This window comes from Salvelinus alpinus, chromosome 26 (genome assembly GCF_045679555.1).
Source record: "Salvelinus alpinus chromosome 26, SLU_Salpinus.1, whole genome shotgun sequence".
Taxonomy (NCBI): Eukaryota; Metazoa; Chordata; class Actinopteri; order Salmoniformes; family Salmonidae; genus Salvelinus; species Salvelinus alpinus.
Genome location: NC_092111.1, coordinates 3,384,517 through 3,408,046, shown reverse-complemented (window position 1 = coordinate 3,408,046; position 23,530 = coordinate 3,384,517). Strand labels below are relative to the sequence as shown.

The following is a 23,530-nucleotide window of genomic DNA, read 5'->3' as shown; positions in this document are numbered from 1 at the left end:
TGTCGTAATTTCAAATGTTATTTGTGCCCAATATAATTGAATGGTGAATAATAGATTGTCATTTTGCTGTACTTTTATTGTAATTAACAATAGAATATGTTTTTAGATACGTCTACTATATTAATGGGGATACTACCATGATTATGGATAATCGTGAATGAATCGTGAATAAATGATGAGTGAGAAAGTTAGAGGCATAAATATCAAACATATTCTATTCTTATTTACACTAAGTGGCTCAAATGTACCATTCATTTCTATTGGGCATAAAATAATCTGAAACCAAAACAAACTGCAAATGCATCCAACAAGTGTGTAGAGTCACAAACTTGATGTAGATTGTGTGCTACGAATGAGACATATACTGTATAAGTGAATTTTGGGGGGGAAAATACGGGGACAATGTACAAAAAGTGCTGTAATTTTTAACCGGTTCACCCGATTACGTAAGAAAATACCCTCAAATTAAAGCTGACAGTCTGCACTTTAACCTCAGTCTCAATATTCGATATTGCTATGGCTGTACAATGTATCATAAGAGTAACGTTGAGCAATGATGGGCGGCCACTAAGTACATCTTCTGAACATGCCTGCTGTGTGTTCCTCTCAGGGTGACTGCAGAGGTCAAACACAACCCGACCAACACCATTGTGTGCAAGGCCCAGGGGGAGTGGAACGGAACCCTGGACTTCACCTATAGCAGCGGGGAGACCAAAGTGATTGACACAACCAAACTGCCAATCATCAAGAAGAAGCTCCGGCCTGTGGAGAAGCAGGGACGGAACGAGTCCAGGTAAGATGCTCCTAGGTCCAAGGTGCTGTGTTTTTGGCCCCTTAATGGACCAGGGTGGTGTTTATCACGCACCAAACGGAAGTAAACAGGACTGAAACAAGGCGGGACTCCCTGGACTTGGCGTATACAGAACAGTAGCTATCTTGTCAGCTGCGTGGCGGGTTTGTTATATACATGTTCTTTGTGTTTGTGTAGGCGGTTATGGCAGCATGTCACCAAGTCACTGAAGGAGGGGAACATTGACGAGGCCACGGAACAAAAGCGGCGTCTGGAGGAGCGCCAGCGAGGGGAGGAGAGGCAGAGAGCTGCAGTCAACTCGCCCTGGACACCCAAATATTTCAGTAAAAAGGTACGGCTACAGGAGGGAGTTGAGCCAGGGTTCAATAGGTTCAATGGGGCGGCAGGGTAGCCTAGTGGTTAGAGCGTTGGACTAGTAACCCGAAAGGTTGCAAGTTCGAATCCCCGAGCTGACAAGGTACAATCTGTTGTTCTGCCCTTGAACAGGCAGTTAACCCACTGTTCCTAGGCCGTCATTGAAAATAAGAATGTGTTCTTAACTGACTTGCAAGTTAAATAAAAATACATATAGGGCTGGGGCTATTATGTTCAACCCTATCCCAAAACGTAGTTGATCCTACTTTGGACCCATGAGGTGCTGGAGCTCGGCTCTCCCTTTGACTTAACCTAAACGTAGCCGGCGTTTAAAGAGCGGAGTTTCCACGCGGTTTTCAGAGGAAGCTAGGTTGAATTAGCTGTGTCCCTTAAAACCGGATACATCCGGTTGTTGGTACCTCCACTAAGGGTGCTTTGTCCCAAGGTGCAGGAGCCCGGCTCCAGGTGAATCCAGCTCAATTGAACCACTGATGCTCATCTGGTTTTGTGTCTTTGTTCTTGCCTTTAGGGAGAAGATTGGATCTACCACAACCCCCTGTGGAAATCTCACTGACACAAGAACCAGACTGCTCTAATGGACACTAAGAGAGCCTCTATCCCCCTAAACGAGGGGCCAGGCCAGGATAAGGATGGAACTGCCACTCGCTCTCCATTGGGACCAGAGATACAGACTCTTAATGACATGGACCACGGTCCCACTCATGGGAATCAAGTGGTTTCCACTTGAACTACGAGGGTGGGAGAGACCGATGTAGCTTTTTTATAGTGTTCGAGGTAGAGAATTTGAATTTATTACTTTGCCAGGGCCTTTTGCAAATGCACGGTATGACGTGATTTGCCACTGGTATTTCTTTCCGGTTGTGCTGACACGTACATGATCCTTTTCGGTTCAAACGCCTTTATTTGTCACGCAGCATCAGAATGCAATGGTAGGAAGATGGCAAATATGCTTGGGTTACATTAGTTCCCAACAAATGCTGTTGACTAGGAGCAGTCTCTCATCACTTTGTTGCTATTCTATCCATCCAGACCTTTGACCATTCTTGAAATGACTCTTTACCTCTGTTCTTCCATGCAATACAGATTTCCCATCACTCTTATTAGTCGTAATCCCATACCATCACCCTTTTACTTTACAGTCAACACTCCATTGGATCCCATCTTCCCGAGAGGTGTTTCCTCCTTCCAGGGACGTGTCCTTAGGTTGGCATTGATATAACATAATTAAGCTGGAGCTGTACCCAGCTCACGACTCATGCTAATATCTCAGTGGGCTGCCTCTGCATCTAATATGGATAAGTCACAGCCCCATTCACAGAGGGGCACCGTCTCTACCACCACAACATGTCATTCAGGATATGAGGTAGAAAGGGGATGTTTTTGGTTATACATAGCCATTATATGTTTACGTTTTCCCAAATACTATATCGGATTGCCTTTATTTAGCCAAACATCTAATGGAAAATAATTTTTGTTCTTAGAAAAGTGATCACTGCTATCTATATTCTCTGGTTAAGTAATTTCAACCATCCATGATTATAGACTGAGGGGCTTGGTGCATTACAGTACCTATACTAACGGCAGGATCATCTTGCAGTGAAGAAAATTAGCTGTCACAAAGCTGTCCAGTTTCTTGCAGCACTCAAGTGTGACCTTGACATCTGGCAATAATGCATGAATTTGATTACCGAGTCTCCAGCACTCGGTAATCAAGACAAGTGCAGATTGTGGGTTATTTGGAAAGATCGGTCCACAAAGATGGCATTTTATTCCCCATATGTGTCAAACTAAGATATTCTGAATGTATTTGGGTTTTGTAGAACACTGTGATGTACCCAAGAGCTTGAACCTCACTTTAATAAAAACCTATGCAACACCCCATTTGTTATAACATAGGTTGAAGGTATAATTGTTTTGTTCTAATAAATGTGCCCTGGCAATCACTGTGCCTGTCTGTTGTCGTTGCGGAAAATGGAGAACAGCTGTAATTTGAATATGCTAGTGCTGCCATCTTGTGGTACATTTTGTAATTCTCTGAAGCATCAGTTTATACCAGTGTCTAACTTTTATAGGATAAAGATATTTTCATATAAAAAGGTATCATGGAATGTAATTGCTTTGCACCTAAAAAGCACCCATGTATTCCCCAGTCTCACATGTACGTTCCTGGAATTGACTGAAGCAACTTAGTAAAAGCACCCTGCCTGCAAACCTACATTTTTTTTTTCTTCTCCAAAGACACTTCTTCAGGCAAACACCTTACACTGATAAATTGATACACACAAATCACTTCTTACAAACTTGAACCTTTTATTTTGTCTACATTTAAAACATGACTGAACAACAATGTAAAAAATCTAACTTGGAAGTTGAGGGGGACCAGGGGTAGGGGTCGTCAAATGAAATCAATGTGGTGAAGCAGAGGAAGAGGCGTTGCACTGCTGAAAGTTGGAGAACGTCCACCATCCCCAACAAAAAACAAACGAGGGCAAACAACCTGTACACTTTTCTATATCACATTAAGGCTTAGTCCCCAAAAAGATTGACAAAAACGGAGCATTTAACGTTATGAAAATAAATACGAGTTTCTCAAGTTTGTGTTTGAGCAAGGTCGATATGGCATTGTGTGAAGGGCCATGAAGTGAACGCAGAGAAGATCAAGGGACAGAACAAAGCAAGTAAAGAAGTAAACTGTCAAGGATTAAAAAATAAGTTTATGATATGTAGACTCTCACCTTCCCCCCCCCGCGCATGCACACACACATGTATAATTCACAACAGGCCCAGTACAATGCCAGGGGGTGCACCCCTGTGTTTTAAGATGGCGCCATCACCCCTCTGTCCACTCACTGGCAGCCATCTTGAGATTCAACACTAGTTTTCCTGCATTACCATTCTCTGCTCTTAACTACGCATCTACTCAGCAGCATTAACATGTGTGTATGTGGACCGGCAAAAATGACTGAGTAGACCAGCAATGAGGCACTAGGCTCACAGACCGGACTAGAACCTGCCCCCCTGCAGGTTGGAGGCCTAATTAATAATCACTACATTTTTACATAGAATTGCTTATTATTATTTTTTAAACCTATCAGCAGAATATACAATCTAAGCAATTTCAGGGGGGGGAAATTAAATTCACATTCTTTTCAAACAAAATCTCAAGGAACTCCTAATGACAATTATGCATTCACCGTTCCATCTGCTGCCATTAAAAACATCACAACAAAGTAAAGAGAAATCTGCGGATTTAAACCACCACAATAATCCAATATATTAGAACCCTTTGACACTTTCTTTACATAACATATTTACACATTAGGCCTTTTATTTCCGAAATAATTGTCTCCGTAATGACAAATTAGAGCCAAACAAAAATGATTAAAAAAAAAAAATTACAGATCAGCTGTGCCTAGACAATGGAATTGTTCCTTACCGCATACCATTCGTTGTCTTGTACACGCGTCAGGAACATGTCCTCAATTCCAAATGGTTCCTCACTCTCAACGGCAACACATTGACATGTGCCAAGGAGCAAGATCAAGGGCTCTTTGGTGCAATTGCTCCCAGCCCCCTCAGTTTCCTTTCTCTTTATGTTGTCCCCCCCTCTAGAAATAACAGTTAAAATGTACCACAAAATGTACGCTCACCCCTGTTTCAGCAGCTCTGTGCCTTGCCACACATTCAAGTACAAAAAAAAGAAAGAAAGAGCAAGACAAAAAGTCCTCTGGCTAAAACGGACAAAAGTTCTGGGGCTAGCCAGATATGACACTCCACCCTCCCCAACACCGGATGCTGCGCTCAGAGGACTAGCCCTCGAGGCTAAGGGCTAACATTCCAGACAATGGCCGTTGTTCTTCTTCATTGGTAGAGTTCTTTGCTAGTTGCATTTTTTTGTATGTTTTTTTTATGTTGTCAGTCTTCATTATTTCTTGTTTAGTTTCTTGCCTTTCTTCAGGACCAGCTTATTCCTGACGTGTCCTCGCTTCCTCTTAGAAGTCTGTAATGAAACAAACTTGATTTTACAAACCAATTGTCTCCTATACAAAATCTGAATTTGAGCGCACACACATTCACTGTAGGAAATAAAAAGTGAGTTGGCTCACATTTTATGAACATTTCCTTTTGGTGGCTAAAATTTGAGAAGAAATAATCATATGTAAACTCACTACGCCAGTATCATGTAACGTCTTACATTCACTAGCACAATGAATGCTGAGACATGGAAGCCGTGTACCTTTTTGGAGGTGTACTTCTGCCTGGGCACGACGCTGCGGAGCTTGTGCTCCAGCGGCTCCCTGTTCTCCAGCTTCTTCACCTTGTAGATGCGCACTAGCCAGTGCTCCGACGTGAACGCCTCCTCAAGGTGCTTGAACGTGATGTCCTTGTTGCCGATCTCGGCGTTGCGGGTGCGGTCGAACCCAGGCGGTGTCCGGAAGTCCAGCTGAGAGATAAGGACGGCAGTAGATGGGGTTGAGGGTGTTGGCGAGGGTGAGGGCGGCTAGTGACTGAGCTGAGCTAAAGTGAGTATGGTGGTTGACAGTACCTTCACACAAGTGTTTCATCTTAATTCAGTTTTAGGCTCTTCCCCTGCTCTTTTAAATCTGTACATCACTTCATCTATCCCTCCCTCTACACTTTACCCGTCTCTCCCACCTCCTGATCGCTTTTGTCCTTGCCTCTTCCACAAAACCAATCTCTGTTCCCTTGCCTTTATCGTTCTCTTAACGTGTCTCTCCATCTCCTTTACGGGTTAAGACAGCTAGGAGACAGCTCTGCTCGGCTGCATGTCTGTGGACCCTGCTGAAGCAGCCCACTGATCCTTCCTCTTCACTGAGCTGCTGGCCAGGTAACACGCAGCTCGCTATAAGTACCTGGCAGCTCTTCGCTCTCACATCTCGCCTGTACCTGCCAGAGCATTTCTGAGCGCTTCCCCTCCCACCTTCATCCTTCCCCCCACAAGCCGCTCTGTTGCCCGTCGCTCAGTGCTTACTGTAGTCTGCTGTTGCTTCAAGTACTTCACCACCGCTCACCTGCATCTCGCCGAAGCGGTAGTAGGACATCTTGTACATGAGGCAGTTGAGCAGGACGGGCGAGCCGGCCTTGTCCACGCGGAACTCTCCCTGAGGGGTGAAGTAGTCACTCTCCTGAAGGGCATGAGGAGGGAAGAAAGAGAAGACGAGGGTTTGGACCAAATTTCTTCAAGGACGCAGAAACTGAAATAACTCTGCCATCTACAATATGATGTCGTCTTACAGCCACCAATTGTTCGGTTCATGTCTTTGATACTCAAAATAACATGCGCATTTTCTTTTTACAAATCTGCATTGGGATATCGGATACTTTGTCCTACGGCCAAGTGTCAGTGGAGAAAATAAACATAGCTAGGAACAGCAATGTCCTTGGGTTTGCCCAGACTGACAGATTACTGGATGGCTCAAACCTAAGTGTCTACCCAGGTTCACCGGCAGCGCAACAATGAATAAATAGAAGACTGAACGAAGGTCCTTCTGAATTGTGAGGCGTGGGTGAACCCAACCAGGCACAAGGAACCGGGCACTCACCCGAATGTCCTTGGGATGCTCTCCCTCCGCTATCCTGACCATCCACAGGAACTTGTTGATGTCGTCGCCCGAGTAACCAATCACGCCCCCGAAGATGATCAGCACGTAGTCCACGTCCAGACTCCTCATGATCTCGTACGCTGCGCTCTCATTGGACGACATGGCTTTGCCCACCTACAGAGGGAGTTTGAGCAGAGGAGAGAAGAGGCAGATCGAGATGAGACGTGGTGGGAAAATGAGAGGGAGGTATAAGACTCCAAAAATAGGCAATACTCGCGTCTCAAAGTTGTGCTGGCCCTGCGAAAATCAATCAATCATAAGAGCAAATAGAATCCCACACACATTATTGCAGCTCCTACAAGTGAATGTATTGAATTCATTGATGCAAGTTAAAGTCAAGAAACGTGTCTACTTTACTTTGGCGCATGAGGTCTGGAGTTGAAATCCCCAATTCCCCCTTTTGATGTTGTGTTGTGTGACTCACCAGTGCTATATGACTGTTATTCCATGTGTTGTTGTCCACTAGGGTGGTTCGATTAGCCATGCCTGCTATCTGGTAGCCATAGTCCCACCAAGACATAACCCTCACGTGCTCGTCTGTGTTCTGCCTCAGCCAATAGTAGGCCTCCCTGAAGTCATCCAGGATGTTCCTCGTCCTACGGGGAGTGACAGAGTTGAGGAGTTACGGGAATGACAGCCAGGCAACCACATGTTCGGCAACTTATTATTATGGGATCCTATGAGACGGGGATGTCGAGTCACGGCAATGACGAACCAATATTGTAACCACATAAATATATGTACGAGAAGTTAGAGTCGAATAGTTTGACTTTGTTCTAAATCTGGAACTGGAAAATAAGCAGCACACGTCATCCTCGCATTGAAAGAATAGTACATGGAGAGCGTAGTACATTACACATGGTAAACTATTGAATACCACTGTTAAGAGCCATGGGACAAGAGATACAATAATCAGGTTAACACTGAGCGCATCAACATCACAACTTTCTGATGAAATATGAACATGCCCTTTTATGATTGTATGCGAGTGTGTGTAAATGTATGTGCGCGTGTGAACACACACTATATATATATGAAATAGTATGTGGACACCCCTTCCAATTAGTGGATTCGGCTATTTCAGCCACACCCGTTGCTGATAGACGTACAAAACCGAGCACACAGCCATGCAATCGCTATAGATGAACATTGGCAGGAGAACGGCCTAACTGATGAGCTCAGTGTCTTTCAACGTGGCACCGTCATAGGATGCCACCTTTCCAACAAGTCAGTTCGTCAAATTTCTGCCCCGCTAGAGCTGCCCCGGTGCGGTTATTGTGAAGTGGAAACATCTAGGAGCAACAACGGCTCAGCCGCAAAGTGGTAGGCCACACAACCTCACAGAACAGGACCACCGAGTGCTGAAGCGCGTAGCGAATGGAAATCGTCTGTCCTCGGATGCAACACTGAGTTCCAAACTGCCTCTGGAAGCAACGTCAGCACAAGATCTGTTCGTCGGGAGCTTCACGAAATGGGTTTCCGTGGCCGAGCAGCCGCACACAAGCCTAAGATCAATTGGAACGCTGACTGCGAGTCTAATCGCCCAACATCAGTGCCCGACCTGACTAATGCTCGTGGCTGAATGGAAGCAAGTCCACACAGCAATATCGAGTGGAAACCCTTCCCAGAAGAGTAGAGGCTGTTATAGCAGCAAAAGGGGGACAAATTCCATATTAATGCCCATGATTTTGGAATAAGATGTTCGACTAGCAAGTGTCCACATACTTTTGATCATGTAGTGTATATGAAGATAGATATGTGGAGCTACGCTTGTATACATGGAGTGTACTAATATATATATAGAAAGACACTGAGCTCATCAGTTAGGCCGTATAATATATATATATATATTATACGGCCTATGTATATATGTGTGTGTGTACACATTCTACAAGTAGACATTTATCTGTATGGTAGATTGTCCGGTGTAGCTCAAATCGGTAGAGCATGGTGCTTGCGACACCAAAGGTCATGGGTCAATTCCCGCTGGGGCCATCCATATGTAAAAATGTATGCACGGGGCCTCCCGGGTGGCGCAGTGGTCTAGGGCACTGCATCGCTGCGCCACCAGAGTCTCTGGGTTCGCGCCCAGGCTCTGTCGCAGCCAGCCGCGACCGGGAGGTCCGTGGGGCGACGCACAATTGGCCTAGCGTCGTCCGGGTTAGGGAGGGTTTGGCCGGTAGGGATATCCTTGTCTCATGGCCCAGCGACTCCTGTGGCGGGCCGGGCGCAGTGCGCGCTAACCGAGGGGGCCGGGTGCACGGTGTTTCCTCCGACATATTGGTGCGGCTGGCTTCCGGGTTGGAGGCGCGCTGTGTTAAGAAGCAGTGCGGCTTGGTTGGGTTGTGCTTCGGAGGACGCATGTCTTTCGACCTTCGTCTCTCCCGAGCCCGTACGGGAGTTGTAGCGATGAGACAAGATAGTAATTACTAGCGATTGGATACCACGAAAATTGGGGAGAAAAGGGGATAAAATTTATAAAATTTAAAAATAATTTAAAAAATGTATGCACGCACGACGGACTATAAGATGCGTTGGATAACAGCGTCTGGCATATATTATTATTTGTCCTTACCCATCGTTGTTGTAGGAGGCCAGCACCACACTAGGACTGGAGTAGGCGTTGCTGGTGACCCATGTGCAGTGGACTGCGAACATCATGAGCAGCATCAACATCAGCATGGTCACTATACTCTTGATGTTGGGGCCCAGGCCCTCCTCTGCCTTCTCCTGCTCAGACACATGCTTGCGCACCTTTCCTGCCTGCAGAGGGAGACCAACACACATCAAACTGGCCCACTAAACAGACAGTATCAGTGAGTTGCAATACATACAGAGTACAATTGGACATTATTTTGTAACTCCTTATGTCTATGGGTTGAACACAGCCAACATAAAGTGTCTTAATAGGGCGTTGGGCCACCACGAGCCAGAACTCATTCGAATGCTCCTTGGCATAGATTCTACAAGTGTCGGGAACTCTATTGGAGGGATGCGACACCCTTCCTACATTAAAAATTCCATTATTTTGTGTTTTATTGGTGGTGGAAAACTGTCTCAGGCGCCGCTCCAGAAACTCGTATAAGTGTTCAATTGGGTTGAGATGTGGTGACAGACGGCCGTGGCATATGGTGGTGACATCGTTTTCATGCTCATCAAACCATTCAGTCACCACTCGTGTCCTGTGGATGGGGGCATTGTAATCCTATGGGGGCTCAGCCATGGTAGCCAAAATAAATGCCTGCCAAGCATTTTTATACATAACCTAAGCATGATGGGATGTTAATTAACTCAGGAACCCAGTCTGTGTGGTAGCAACTGCTTTTAATGTACTTTGCATCCCTCTTTATTTTGGCAGTTACCTGTAGGTGTTAACTGGAACTACCGGATAAGGGTTCAAATTGTGAGAGCGGAGTACACTAAAGAGGTGTAAAAGGGGAATGCAAAATCCCACTAAAGGTAGGCCTATGAGGTGAGGGCAGTTGGAGAATCTCAATTGGTTTTGGAATTTAAAATTGGAAAATTCTGTTTTGAATCCAGTGTTGTTTAGTGTATCAGCTCATAAACCATGTGCCATCAAATCGGTACATCGAAAATCTCTTTCCAACTATATGGCACATATGTAAATTTTTTGTTCCTTAAATTAAACTGGTTTATTTTTCAGAATTTTCTTTAACCAAATTTGGACTTTAATGCAGGGCCGACAGACAAGTCCTTACTTTTTCCCTCTTCCACTTGCCTCTTCCATTTTTGCAGTAATGCTGCGATTAGTTGGTTAAGCAGACATTTCCATATATTTTTGTTAGCTGCATGTGTGACATAACACCACCAGTCCTTTTTATGATATAATTTACAAAGATTAAACTTTTTATTTTTATCAATTAGTATATTTTAGTTAAGCCATAACATGTTTGGCTTAACTAAAATTAACTAAAAAATATTGTTTTTTTCTGGTGGATTAAACTGAAATTGTAACCAACTTTCTAGGGCTTGTTTTTAAAAATAGAGATATTGGAGATTATTTCATTTTCAAATAACCAAAAGTGAGAGGTTGTAATCTGAATAAAGAGAAAAAGGCCATTCTGAACAATGGGTGAGACATTCTTAGTAATCTGCTAGAGAACCAGTTTGGATGTATAACTTTTGTTATGATTGAAGCTTTTAGTGAGAAGTCCAATGCTTTTATATTTAATAGCTTCTGCCCGCCGAATTCATTATATAAATATGCCCGTTAAAATTGTCTAGCAAGCCATTCCAAATAAAATTTTATCTTTTTTGCTCATATAATTTAAAAAACAAGTCGCTAGGTGTAGGAAAGGCCATAAGCAAATAGGTAAAATGGGTCATGACTAAAGAGTTAGTCAGGTTGATTTTTACAGAAACAGACAGGTAATTTCCTTTCCATGGCAGCAAGATCTATTTTTGCTAAATTTCTATAAAAATGTATTAGAGTGAGACCATGTCTTTCTTTCGGCATATGAATACAGAGTATATCCACATCAATGTCAGGCCATTTTATTGGTAAACTACACAGAGAGGTTAAAAAAAGTATATAGATCCACTATGAGGCTGTTGAGGGATCCGAATTGTGGATTTAAAAGAAACCATGAATCTTTTTAAGCCCTGATTTCTACCCCCTTGATATTATTGTTGGATCTGATTTTAATAGCTAACACTTCGATGGCCATAATAATGGTGGTATGATATATATATATATATATATACACACACCACAGGTGGACTCCAAGTTGTGTAAACATCCCTAGAGGATCTAGATACTTTTTTTAACCTCTCTGGATTACAACCAAATTATGTGTACTACAACTTTTACATTACTGTGTAGTTTACCAATAAAATGGCCTGACATTGATGTGGATATACTCTGTTATCATATGCCGAAAGAAAGACATGGTCTCACTAATCAATTGTTATAGAAATTTAGCAAAAATAGATCTTGCTACCATGGAAAGGAAATTACCTGTCTATTTCTGTAAAAAATCAACCTGACTAACTCTTTAGTCATGACCCATTTTACCTATTTGCTTATGGCCTTTCCTACACCTAGCAACAAGGATGATCAAAGGAAACAGGATTCATCTGAGCATATATACACTGCTCAAAAAAATAAAGGGAACACTAAAATAACACATCCTAGATCTGAATGAAATATTCTTATTAAATACTTTTTTCTTTACATAGTTGAATGTGCTGACAACAAAATCACACAAAAATTATCAATGGAAATCAAATTTATCAACCCATGGAGGTCTGGATTTGGAGTCACACTCAAAATTAAAGTGGAAAACCACACTACAGGCTGATCCAACTTTGATGTAATGTCCTTAAAACAAGTCAAAATGAGGCTCAGTAGTGTGTGTGGCCTCCACGTGCCTGTATGACCTCCCTACAACGCCTGGGCATGCTCCTGATGAGGTGGCGGATGGTCTCCTGAGGGATCTCCTCCCAGACCTGTACTAAAGCATCCGCCAACTCCTGGACAGTCTGTGGTGCAACGTGGCGTTGGTGGATGGAGCGAGACATGATGTCCCAGATGTGCTCAATTGGATTCAGGTCTGGGGAACGGGCGGGCCAGTCCATAGCATTAATGCCTTCCTCTTGCAGGAACTGCTGACACACTCCAGCCACATGAGGTCTAGCATTGTCTTGCATTAGGAGTAACCCAGGGCCAACCGCACCAGCATATGGTCTCACAAGGGGTCTGAGGATCTCATCTCGGTACCTAATGGCAGTCAGGCTACCCCTGGTGAGCACATGGAGGGCTGTGCGGCCCCCCCAAAGAAATGCCACCCCACACCATGACTGACCCACCGCCAAACCGGTCATGCTGGAGGATGTTGCAGGCAGCAGAACGTTCTCCACGGCGTCTCCAGACTCTGTCACGTCTGTCACATGTGCTCAGTGTGAACCTGCTTTCATCTGTGAAGAGCACAGGGCGCCAGTGGCGAATTTGCCAATCTTGGTGTTCTCTGGCAAATGCCAAACGTCCTGCACGGTGTTGGGCTGTAAGCACAACCCCCACCTGTGGACGTCGGGCCCTCATACCACCCTCATGGAGTCTGTTTCTGACCGTTTGAGCAGACACATGCACATTTGTGGCCTGCTGGAGGTCATTTTGCAGGGCTCTGGCAGTGCTCCTCCTTGCACAAAGGCGGAGGTAGCAGTACTGCTGCTGGGTTGTTGCCCTCCTACGGCCTCCTCCACATCTCCTGATGCACTGGCCTGTCTCCTGGTAGCGCCTCCATGCTCTGGACACTACGCTGACAGACACAGCAAACCTTCTTGCCACAGCTCGCATTGATGTGCCATCCTGGATGAGCTGCACTACCTGAGCCACTTGTGTGGGTTGTAGACTCCGTCTCATGCTACCACTAGCGTGAAAGCACCGCCAGCATTCAAAAGTGACCAAAACATCAGCCAGGAAGCATAGGAACTGAGAAGTGGTCTGTGGTCACCACCTGCAGAACCACTATTGGGGGTGTCTTGCTAATTGCCTATAATTTCCACCTGTTGTCTATTTCATTTGCACAACAGCATGTTAAATTTATTGTCAAGCTCAGATGAATCCTGTTTCCATTGATCATCCTTGGGATGTTTCTACAACTTGGAGTCCATCTGTGGTAAATGTAATTGATTGGACTTGATTTGGAAAAGCACACACCTGTCTATATAAAGGCCCCACAGTTGACAGTGCATGTCAGAGCAAAAACCAAGCCATGAGGTCAAAGCAATTGTCTGTAGAGCTCCGAGACAGGATTGGGTCGAGGCACAGATCTGGGGAAGGGTACCAAAAAATGTCTGCAGCATTGAAGGTCCCCAACAACACAGTGGCCTCCATCATTCTTAAATGGAAGAAGTTTGGATCCACCAAGACTCTTCCTAGAGCTGGCCGGGCGCCCAAACAGAGCAATCGGTGGAGAAGGACATTGGTTAGGGTGGTTACCAAGAACCTGATGGTCACTGACAGAGCTCCAGAGTTCCTCTGTGGAGAAGGGAGAACCTTCCAGAAGGACAACCATCTCTGCAACACTCCACCAATCAGGCCTTTATGGTAGAGTGGCCAGACAGAAGCCACTCAGTAAAAGGCATGACAGCCCGCTTGGAGTTTGCCAAAAGGCACCTAAAGGACTCTGACCATGAGAAACATGATTCTCTGGTCTGATGAAACCAAGATTCCAAACCAACTCTTTGGCCTGAATGCCAGGTGTCTGGAGGAAACCTGGCACCATTCCTACGGTGACACATGGTGGTGGCAGGATCATGCTGTGGGGATGTTTTTGAGCGGCAGAGACTGGGAGACTAGTCCGGATCGAGGGAAAGATGAACGGAGCAAAGTACAGAGAAATCCTTGATGAAAACCTGCTCCAGAGTGCTCAAGACATAGGTTCACTTTCCAACAGGACAGCAACCCTCAGCACACAGCCAAGACAAGGCAGGAGTGGCTTGGGGACATGTCTCTGAATGTCCTTGAGTGGCCCAGCCAGAGCCCGGACTTGAACCCGATCAAACATCTCTGGAGAGACCTGAAAATAGCTGTGCAGCAACGCTCCCCATTCAATCTGACAGAGCTTGAGAGGATCTGCAGAGAAGAATGGGAGAAATTCAGGTGTGCCAAGCTTGTAGCATCATACCCAAGAAGACTCAAGCTGTAATCGCTGCCAAAAGTGCTAAAACAAAGTACTGAGTCAAAATAAAATGTGATATTTCAGGGTTTTTTTTATACAAAAATGTCAAAGCATTCACACCCCTTGACTTTTTTTTGTAGAAATGTTGAGTCAATAAGTATTCAAGCCCTTATGGCAAGCCTAAATAAGTTCAGGAGTAAAAATGTGCTTAAGTCACGTAATAAGTTGCATGGACTCACTGTGTGCAATAGTGTTTAACATGATTTTTGAATGACTACCTCATCTCTGTACCCCACACATACAATTTCAAACAGATTCAACCACAAAGACCAGGTAGGTTTTCCAATGCCTCGCAAAGGGCACCTATATATATATTTTTTTAAAGCAGACATTGAATATTCCTTTGCGCATGGTGAAGTTATTAATTACACTTGGGTGATAGGAGAAAACTGAGGATAGATCAACAGCATTGTAATTACTCCACAATACTAACCTAAATGACAGAGTGAAAATACATTTTCCAAAACATGCATACTGTTTGCTATTAGGCACTAACGTAAAACTGCAAAAATAAATGGCAAACATATGAACTTTGTCCTGAATACAAAGTGTTATTTTGGGGCAAATCCAAAACATCACAGAGCACCACTTCATATTTTCAAGCATGGCTGCATCAAGTTAGGTGTATGCTTGTCATCAGCAAGGACTAGGTAGTTTTTTTTAGGATAGAAAGGAACAGAATAGTGCTAAGCACAGGCAAATTCTAGAGAAAAACCTGGTTCAGTCTGCTTTCCAACAGACATTGGGAAACTCACCATTCAGCAGGACAATAACCTAAAATATAAACTGGAGTTGCTTACTAAGATGATATTGAATGTTCCTGAGTGGCCTAGTTACAGGTGATTTAAATTGGCTTGAAAATCTATGGCAAGACTTGAAAACGGCTGTCTAGCAAATGATCAACAAACAATTTGACAGAGCTTGAAGAATTTGACAAAGAATGCACAAATATTGTACAATCCAGGTGCGCAAAGCTCTTAGAGACTTACCCAGAAATACTCACAGCTGTAATCGCTGCCAAAGATTATTCTAACACGTATTGACTCAGGGTGTGAATACTTACGTAAATTAGATATTTCTGTGTTTCATTTTCAATCAATTTGAAAACATTTCTAAAAACATGTTTTCACTTTGGCATTATGGGGTATTGTGTGTAGATGGGTGAGAAAAATAAATCAATTTAATACATTTTAACAACAAAAAGTCAATGCGTATGAATAGTTTCTAAAAGGCACTGTATTTTTTCATACTGAAGCCATGCAATTACTTAGAACAATTGTAGACTGCAAACAGGTTCAAGTTAACGTATTTAGCAAAGAAGGGATAGGTCCACAATGTTAAATAGTTTGTTATTGCGTTTCCGTAAGCTAAGACGGACTAACATTGGAACTGGAGTTGATTCCAAGGCAATACATAAGACCGTAAATACACAACTTGAAGCAACCACGTGACCTGTTTCAAGAAGCTAGGTGTACGTCACACGTCACTACTTCACAGGAGAGTCATTTGAACTTTTTATCAATTTGTTTTGGGGCAGAAATTCCTTCTGGAGCATGTGAACTTTCATGTGCCATAATACCAAATGTGTATACCATCTGTAAATGCGAATAAATTGTTAAATTTACGAGCCTAGTTGGTTTAGCCATGGAAAAATACAGGAACCTTCCCGCTAGCCATGATTGGCTGAGATAATGAATGGGCTGGACATGCCAAAGGTCTGCCATGTAGCATGCTTCGGTCTATAACATGAGCCGCTCAATATCCTTTCTACTGTGGCTTTTTTTGAAAGATATCATGAATAACTGAAAAGGCGTTGCTACTGCTCTCAACATTGCTGCCCTGAAGTTAACTGGCGTTATCGATAAAGATCAGTGGGAAAAAGTTGTGATGGACTACTTTCTGAAGGACGATCGTGCCACGCTGACTATATCTGACTCTGAAAATCCCTGATTGCCAAATGCGGAGAGTCTAAAAGAGAACACAGAAGGCTGTTGTAAAAACACCTGTCTCCAGATTACATCTTCAAACTAAGGGCAACCATGACCGAGGGAGAAGCGTTCATTCATGTATACGGGTAAGAGTCTAGCTAAGGTTAGGTGTATTAATATTATTTGTATCTCAGAAAACCATTTGCATTGCTAGTTATTGCCTAATGTTAGCTCGCTAGCTAACATTTAACCTAGTTGGTTAGCTTTAGCTACCTGCAGATGCATGCATGGTAGTACTGCCACGTTCAAAACAACGTCACTAATCTTCAGGTCGGAAAGTCGGAGCTCTAGAAAGTGGCCCGAGTTCCCGAGTTGGATGACCGTTCAAAATGATTTATCCCCAGTCGGAGCTCGTTTTCCCCCTGAGTTCCCAGTTGTTTTCAACCTCACTGAAGTCAGAGATTTCAGAGTGGTTTTGAACGTGGCATTAGAGCTGGGATTATGGTTCATTGTTTAGCTAGCTACATGTCTAAACAAGACTTCACACCTTCTGTATCCTGTGCATGTGACAAATTGGGTGGGGTTAAGGCTTAACTTCTTTGGGGTAAGGGGCAGTATTTTCACATCCGGATGAAAAGCGTGCCCAGAGTAAACTGCCTGCTAGAATATGCATATTATTAGTAGATTTGGATAGAAAACACTCTGAAGTTTCTAAAACTGTTTGAATGATGTCTGTGAGTATAACAGAACTCATATGGCAGGCAAAAACCTGAGAAAGAATCCAACCAGGATGTGGGAAATCTGAGGTTGGTCGATTTTCAACTCAGCTCCTATTGAAGATACAGTGGGATATTGGTGATGTCAAGTCTTTGGAACTTTGTCTGATGCTGCTACTGGGAAGTGGGGCCGAATGAGAGGGGATTGAGTAAGGTCTACCATGAGCTTACCATGAGCTGAACATGTGCCGACCATGCGCGTTCATGTGAGAGCGAGCTCTGTTCCATCTAATTTCTGAAGACAAAGGAATTCTCCGGTTGGAACATTATTTAAGATTTATGTTAAAAACATCCTAAAGATTGATTCAATACTTCGTTTGTCATGTTTCTACGGACTGTAATATAAACTAACTTTTCGTCCGTACTTTCCGCTGGACTTGCACGCACGCGAGTGAGTTTGGAAAGTGTACTGAACGCGAGAACGAGGAGGAATTTGGACATAAATGGACATTATCGAACAAATCAAACATTTATTGTGGAATTTATATTTATTCTGATGAAGATCATCAAAGGTAAGTGCATATTTATAATGCTATTTCTGACTTCTGACTCCAACATGGCGGATTGGCTTGATTTTGCCGTACTCATATTATTGCATGGTGTGCTTTTTCCGTAATGTTTTTTGGAAATCTGACACAGCGGTTGTATTAAGGAGAAGTGGATCTAAAAATCCATGCATAACAGTTGTATCTTATCAATGTCTATTATGAGTATTTCTGTAAATTGGTGTGGCTCTCTGCAAAATCACCGGATGTTTTGGAACTACTGAACATAACACGCCAATGTAAACTCAGATTTTTGGATATAAATATGAACTTCACCGAACAAAACATACATGTATTGTGTAACATGAAGTCCTATGAGTGTCATCTGATGAAGATCATCAAAGGTTAGTGATTCATTTGATCTCTATTTCTGCTTTTTGTGACTCCTCTCTGGCTGGAAAAACGGCTGTTTTTCTGTGACTTGGCTCTGACCTAACATAATCGTTTGGTTTGCTTTCGTCGTAAAGCCTTTTTGAAAATCGGACACTGTGGCTGGATTTACAACAAGTGTATCTTTAAAATGGTGTAAAATACATGTATGTTTGAGGAATTTCAATTATGGGATTTCTGTTTTTTATTTTTATTTGGCGCCCTGCAGTTTCACTGGCTGTTGACAGGTGGGACGCTACCGTCCCACGTACCCTAGAGAGGTTAAGAGGTTGTGAATGATGCTGAATGTGTGTAGACAGAGCTCTCCAGTAGGTGTACAAAAACATTCACGGGCCATTTTCTCAAAAGTGGCGTTACAAGTGTATCAACTTCAAAGCAGACCGAATCCAGGTGGTAGGTCACATATTTAGCCATGGAGCATGTTCTGATTGGCCAGTGAGGGGTCAAGCGTCGACACACCTACAACTTATTTAATCATAAAAACCCAGCCCTTTCATGCCACTGCCAGCGACCGTCACTCTTGGTTGTGAAAATAGCTAAATTATTTCCGGTACCGCCAGCACTTAGGTTCACCATTGCGTTAGCTTTGTTAAATTAGAGCCCTACTGATCATAAGATAGACAGTGGGAACCTGATCCTTGATCTGCACTCCTACTCTGAGCTGCTTTATGAATAAGCGCCCTGGACTGTGACTCCTCCTAGACCTTCTCCCTTACCTCACCTCGCTCATCAACTCATCCCTGACCGCTGGCTACGTCCCTTCCGTCTTCAAGAGAGCGAGAGTTGCACCCCTTCTGAAAAAACCTACACTCGATCCCTCCGATGTCAACAACTACAGACCAGTATCCCTTCTTTCTTTTCTCTCCAAAACTCTTGAACGTGCCGTCCTTGGCCAGCTCTCCCGCTATCTCTCTCAGAATGACCTTCTTGATCCAAATCAGTCAGGTTTCAAGACTAGTCATTCAACTGAGACTGCTCTTCTCTGTATCACGGAGGCGCTCCGCACTGCTAAAGCTAACTCTCTCTCCTCTGCTCTCATCCTTCTAGACCTATCGGCTGCCTTCGATACTGTGAACCATCAGATCCTCCTCTCCACCCTCTCCGAGTTGGGCATCTCCGGCGCGGCCCACGCTTGGATTGCGTCCTACCTGACAGGTCGCTCCTACCAGGTGGCGTGGCGAGAATCTGTCTCCTCACCACGTGCTCTCACCACTGGTGTCCCCCAGGGCTCTGTTCTAGGCCCTCTCCTATTCTCGCTATACACCAAGTCACTTGGCTCTGTCATAACCTCACATGGTCTCTCCTATCATTGCTATGCAGACGACACACAACTAATCTTCTCCTTTCCCCCTTCTGATGACCAGGTGGCGAATCGCATCTCTGCATGTCTGGCAGACATATCAGTGTGGATGACGGATCACCACCTCAAGCTGAACCTCGGCAAGACGGAGCTGCTCTTCCTCCCGGGGAAGGACTGCCCGTTCCATGATCTCGCCATCACGGTTGACAACTCCATTGTGTCCTCCTCCCAGAGCGCTAAGAACCTTGGCGTGATCCTGGACAACACCCTGTCGTTCTCAACCAACATCAAGGCGGTGGCCCGTTCCTGTAGGTTCATGCTCTACAACATCCGCAGAGTACGACCCTGCCTCACACAGGAAGCGGCGCAGGTCCTAATCCAGGCACTTGTCATCTCCCGTCTGGATTACTGCAACTCGCTGTTGGCTGGGCTCCCTGCCTGTGCCATTAAACCCCTACAACTCATCCAGAACGCCGCAGCCCGTCTGGTGTTCAACCTTCCCAAGTTCTCTCACGTCACCCCGCTCCTCCGCTCTCTCCACTGGCTTCCAGTTGAAGCTCGCATCCGCTACAAGACCATGGTGCTTGCCTACGGAGCTGTGAGGGGAACGGCACCTCAGTACCTCCAGGCTCTGATCAGGCCCTACACCCAAACAAGGGCACTGCGTTCATCCACCTCTGGCCTGCTCGCCTCCCTACCACTGAGGAAGTACAGTTCCCGCTCAGCCCAGTCAAAACTGTTCGCTGCTCTGGCCCCCCAATGGTGGAACAAACTCCCTCACGACGCCAGGACAGCGGAGTCAATCACCACCTTCCGGAGACACCTGAAACCCCACCTCTTTAAGGAATACCTAGGATAGGATAAAGTAATCCTTCTCACTCCCCCCCCCCTTAAAAGATTTAGATGCACTATTGTAAAGTGGCCGTTCCACTGGATGTCATAAGGTGAATGCACCAATTTGTAAGTCGCTCTGGATAAGAGCGTCTGCTAAATGACTTAAATGTAAATGTAAATGTCCTACCGACCTTGTCATAGAGGTTCCCTGAGCTCCTTTTGTCATCCTCGTCGCTGCTGTCCTCTATGGGAGGGTTCTCCCTCTTCATGTCGTCCCCCAGGTAGTGCTCGAACACGCTGGAAAAGGCTATGGCCGACAGCATGCAAACCACCGGCGTCAAGGTCAGCATCAGCCGCACCATCACCCCGGCAAAGTAGACCGCGCTGATGGCATAGAGAGCCACTGGGGGGCGGCAGAGAGGCAGGAAAGGTTAAAGGCAGGATCATTTATGTCAAAAGTGCATGGTGCACAACACAGATACCTCAAGGGTGTTTTTTTCATCTGAGACAAACTGATTTAGAGCTGGGTGAACAGATGTGCAGTTTTGGGACTAACAATGGCATTAATTGATCAACTAAGTACAAGGGAAAAACAGAAACCAGCTCAAGTGTAGCGTCTCCTGCACTGGAGCTGTGTGAAACTGTTCAGCATTTCCTCCAGTACACCATCTAAGAACAGGTTTGTACAGTATATCAAAAACATGATGTCCTTGCTATAATGCATATTCTTCTCAAATTACCATATCCCCCTCTAAATATTCAAATTAATTCAAATGATGTGTGTGTTTTAACGAGCCCCGGCTTACCGAAGACGCGCTCGTCGTTGACATTCTTGATGCAGAACCAGAGGCCTGCCGGGAAGGTGCAGACCAGGATGTGGAGGTCGAAGAAGAACGACACCCAGGTGGTGGGCTGGTGCTCCGACACCGACGCGATGATGGGGATGTGGATCTTAGCGTAGCTGGAGAGGGTGAGAGGGGGGGGGCAGGAGGGAGGGAAAGAGTGATGAGGATAGAAGAGAAACAGCTGGTACTTCAGGGAAGACGAAGACTCAAGAAACCGCCTCAAAAGGGGAATGTAAAGAGAGAGCCAAAGCGCTGTTGTCAGCAAACAAACCGATTGATCGATGCTTAATGCAGACACGCTGCAGTTTATGTACAGAATGTAGTCTAAGCGTGTTTGAGAAGAAAAATACTATTCTGGCATTTCCTTTGAAACTACGGATGGCGTAAGCCCTTTCGCAGACACATTCAATGAAACAAGTGTTTCATCGATAGGAAAGTGAATGAAGGTTAGCAACGCTTACCCGGTGTCCCACAGCGAGTAGAACCGTCCACTCCACGGTGCGATGTAACCTAAATGAACAAACAATGAATAGACAGGACTGGAAACTTGAACACGCATTCATTAGTGGTTATTATGAGGACTTTTTGGCATATGGTTGACATGGGTGTGTATGGGTAGTGTACACATATAATCCAGGCTGTTTCACACCGGGCCGTGATTGGGAGACCCATAAAGGCGTGGCACAATTGGCCCAGCGTCGTCAGGGTTTGGCCGGAGTAGGCCGTCATTAAATAAAGGTTATATAAAAACATACATAAAAATGACAAAGTTAATAGGGACCCTTTGGTTCAGGGCTTTTCAATTCTGGTCCTCAAGAGCCGAAACGCTTCAGGTTTTCACTGTCGCCCATTCTAACCAGGGACTGATTCCAACCAGAGACACTAGATGAGTGCAATTAACTACGAGGTAGAAACAAAAAAAACACTGACCCGTTTTAGCCCCACAGGACAATAACTAAAGAGCCCTGCTTTAGTGGGTCAGGTGTCTGTTCAGTAGTAGGGCATATGTGGGTCGGGACTCGAGAGGAATGTTGAGCAGTGGCGGTTAAGAATATGCATAACTAACATCCTTCTTTAATCTTCTTGGTAAGCACCTCCAGTGTATATCTGGCCTTGTTTTGTAGGTTATTGTCCTGTTGAAAGGGGAATTCATTTCCCAGTGTCTGGTGGAAAGCAGACTGAACCAGGTTATCCTCTAGGATTTTGCCTGAGCTTAGCTCCATTCCATTTATTTATTTTCCTGAAAAACTCCCCAGTCCTTATTGATTAGAAGCATACCCATAACATGAAGCAGTCACCACTATATGCTTGAAAATATGAAGAGTGGTTCTCAGTAATGTGTTGTATTGGATTTGCCCCAAACGTAACATTTGTATTCAGAACAAAAAGTGAATTGCTTTGCCACATTTTTTCCCCGTATTACTTTATTGCCTTGCTGTAAACAGAATGCATGTATTCTGGCCACGCTTCCTTCTATTCACTTTGTCAAATTAGGTTAGTATTGTGGAGTAACTACAATGTTGTGGATCCATCCTCAGTCCTATCACAGCCATTAAACTCTGTTTTTAAAGTCACCATTGGCCTCATGGTGAAATCCCTGAGCGATTTGCTTCCTCTCTCGCAACCGAGTTAGGACGGACGCCCGTGTCTTTGCAGTGACTGGGTGGATTGATACACCATCCAAAGTGTAATTAATAACTTCCCCACCCTCAAAGGGAAATTCAATGTCTGCTTTTTTTAAATCTATTTTTATCTACCAATAGGTGCTCTTCTCTGTGAGGCATTGGAAAACCTCTCAGGTCTTTGTTTGAAAAATCGCTGCTCGACTGAGGGACCTTCCAGACAATTGTATGTGTGGTGTACAGAAATTAGGTAGCCAACTCAAAAATCATGTTAAAACACTATTATTGCACACAGAGTGAGTACATGCAACTTCTTAAGCAATTTGTACTCCTGAACTTATTTCAGCTTGCCATAACAAAGGGGTTGAATACCTATTACTGATTTGTAAAAATAAAATAAAAAATAAAAATAATAATAATAATCTAAAAACATTATTCCACTTTGACATTATGGGGTATTGTGTGTAGGCCTGTGACAAAAACGCTACAATTTATAAATGTTTTATTCAGGCTGTAACAACAAAATGTGGAAGTCGTCAAGGGGTGTGGATACTTTCAAGGCACTGTACGTGTAATGGTAAGGTATAGTGACTCACCCGTGTAGGTGAGATAGATGACGGTGAGGAACACCACCCCAGCAGCTAGCGACACCCCCAGGAAGAAAAGGGTCTGGAACTCCTGCTTGGTGAGCCTGTTCTTCAGGTACTGCAGCAAAGCATATGCCTGGAGCAGCGCAAACACACCTGTGTGCAGGACACGCGCGCAAATCACAGAATG

At 44.4% G+C, this 23,530-nt stretch overlaps 2 protein-coding genes across 3 annotated transcripts in view; one reads left to right on the top strand and one right to left on the bottom strand.

Moving 5' to 3' along the window:
* Nucleotides 1-3,130, top strand: part of LOC139554257 (oxysterol-binding protein-related protein 10-like) — a 129,784-nt gene extending 126,654 nt beyond the window's left edge. The window contains exons 11-13 of the mRNA XM_071366999.1: nucleotides 611-793; nucleotides 989-1,142; nucleotides 1,695-3,130. Of these exons, the coding sequence (XP_071223100.1) occupies nucleotides 611-793; nucleotides 989-1,142; nucleotides 1,695-1,739 (382 nt within the window). The 3' untranslated portion in view covers nucleotides 1,740-3,130. The remainder of the gene's footprint in view (nucleotides 1-610; nucleotides 794-988; nucleotides 1,143-1,694) is intronic.
* A 346-nt stretch (nucleotides 3,131-3,476) lies between these two features.
* Nucleotides 3,477-23,530, bottom strand: part of LOC139554256 (dolichyl-diphosphooligosaccharide--protein glycosyltransferase subunit STT3B-like) — a 91,432-nt gene continuing 71,378 nt past the window's right edge. Inside the window, exons 7-17 of one of the 2 annotated variants that reach the window (XM_071366997.1) lie at nucleotides 23,350-23,496; nucleotides 21,593-21,641; nucleotides 21,093-21,247; nucleotides 20,478-20,689; nucleotides 9,386-9,573; nucleotides 7,235-7,406; nucleotides 6,751-6,924; nucleotides 6,220-6,333; nucleotides 5,424-5,630; nucleotides 5,293-5,318; nucleotides 3,477-5,186 (exon numbers count right to left, since the gene is read on the bottom strand). In XM_071366997.1, coding sequence (XP_071223098.1) covers nucleotides 5,141-5,186; nucleotides 5,293-5,318; nucleotides 5,424-5,630; nucleotides 6,220-6,333; nucleotides 6,751-6,924; nucleotides 7,235-7,406; nucleotides 9,386-9,573; nucleotides 20,478-20,689; nucleotides 21,093-21,247; nucleotides 21,593-21,641; nucleotides 23,350-23,496 — 1,490 coding nt within the window. In that variant the 3' untranslated portion in view covers nucleotides 3,477-5,140. The remainder of the gene's footprint in view (nucleotides 5,187-5,292; nucleotides 5,319-5,423; nucleotides 5,631-6,219; nucleotides 6,334-6,750; nucleotides 6,925-7,234; nucleotides 7,407-9,385; nucleotides 9,574-20,477; nucleotides 20,690-21,092; nucleotides 21,248-21,592; nucleotides 21,642-23,349; nucleotides 23,497-23,530) is intronic. The other variant, XM_071366996.1, reaches the window with a different exon arrangement.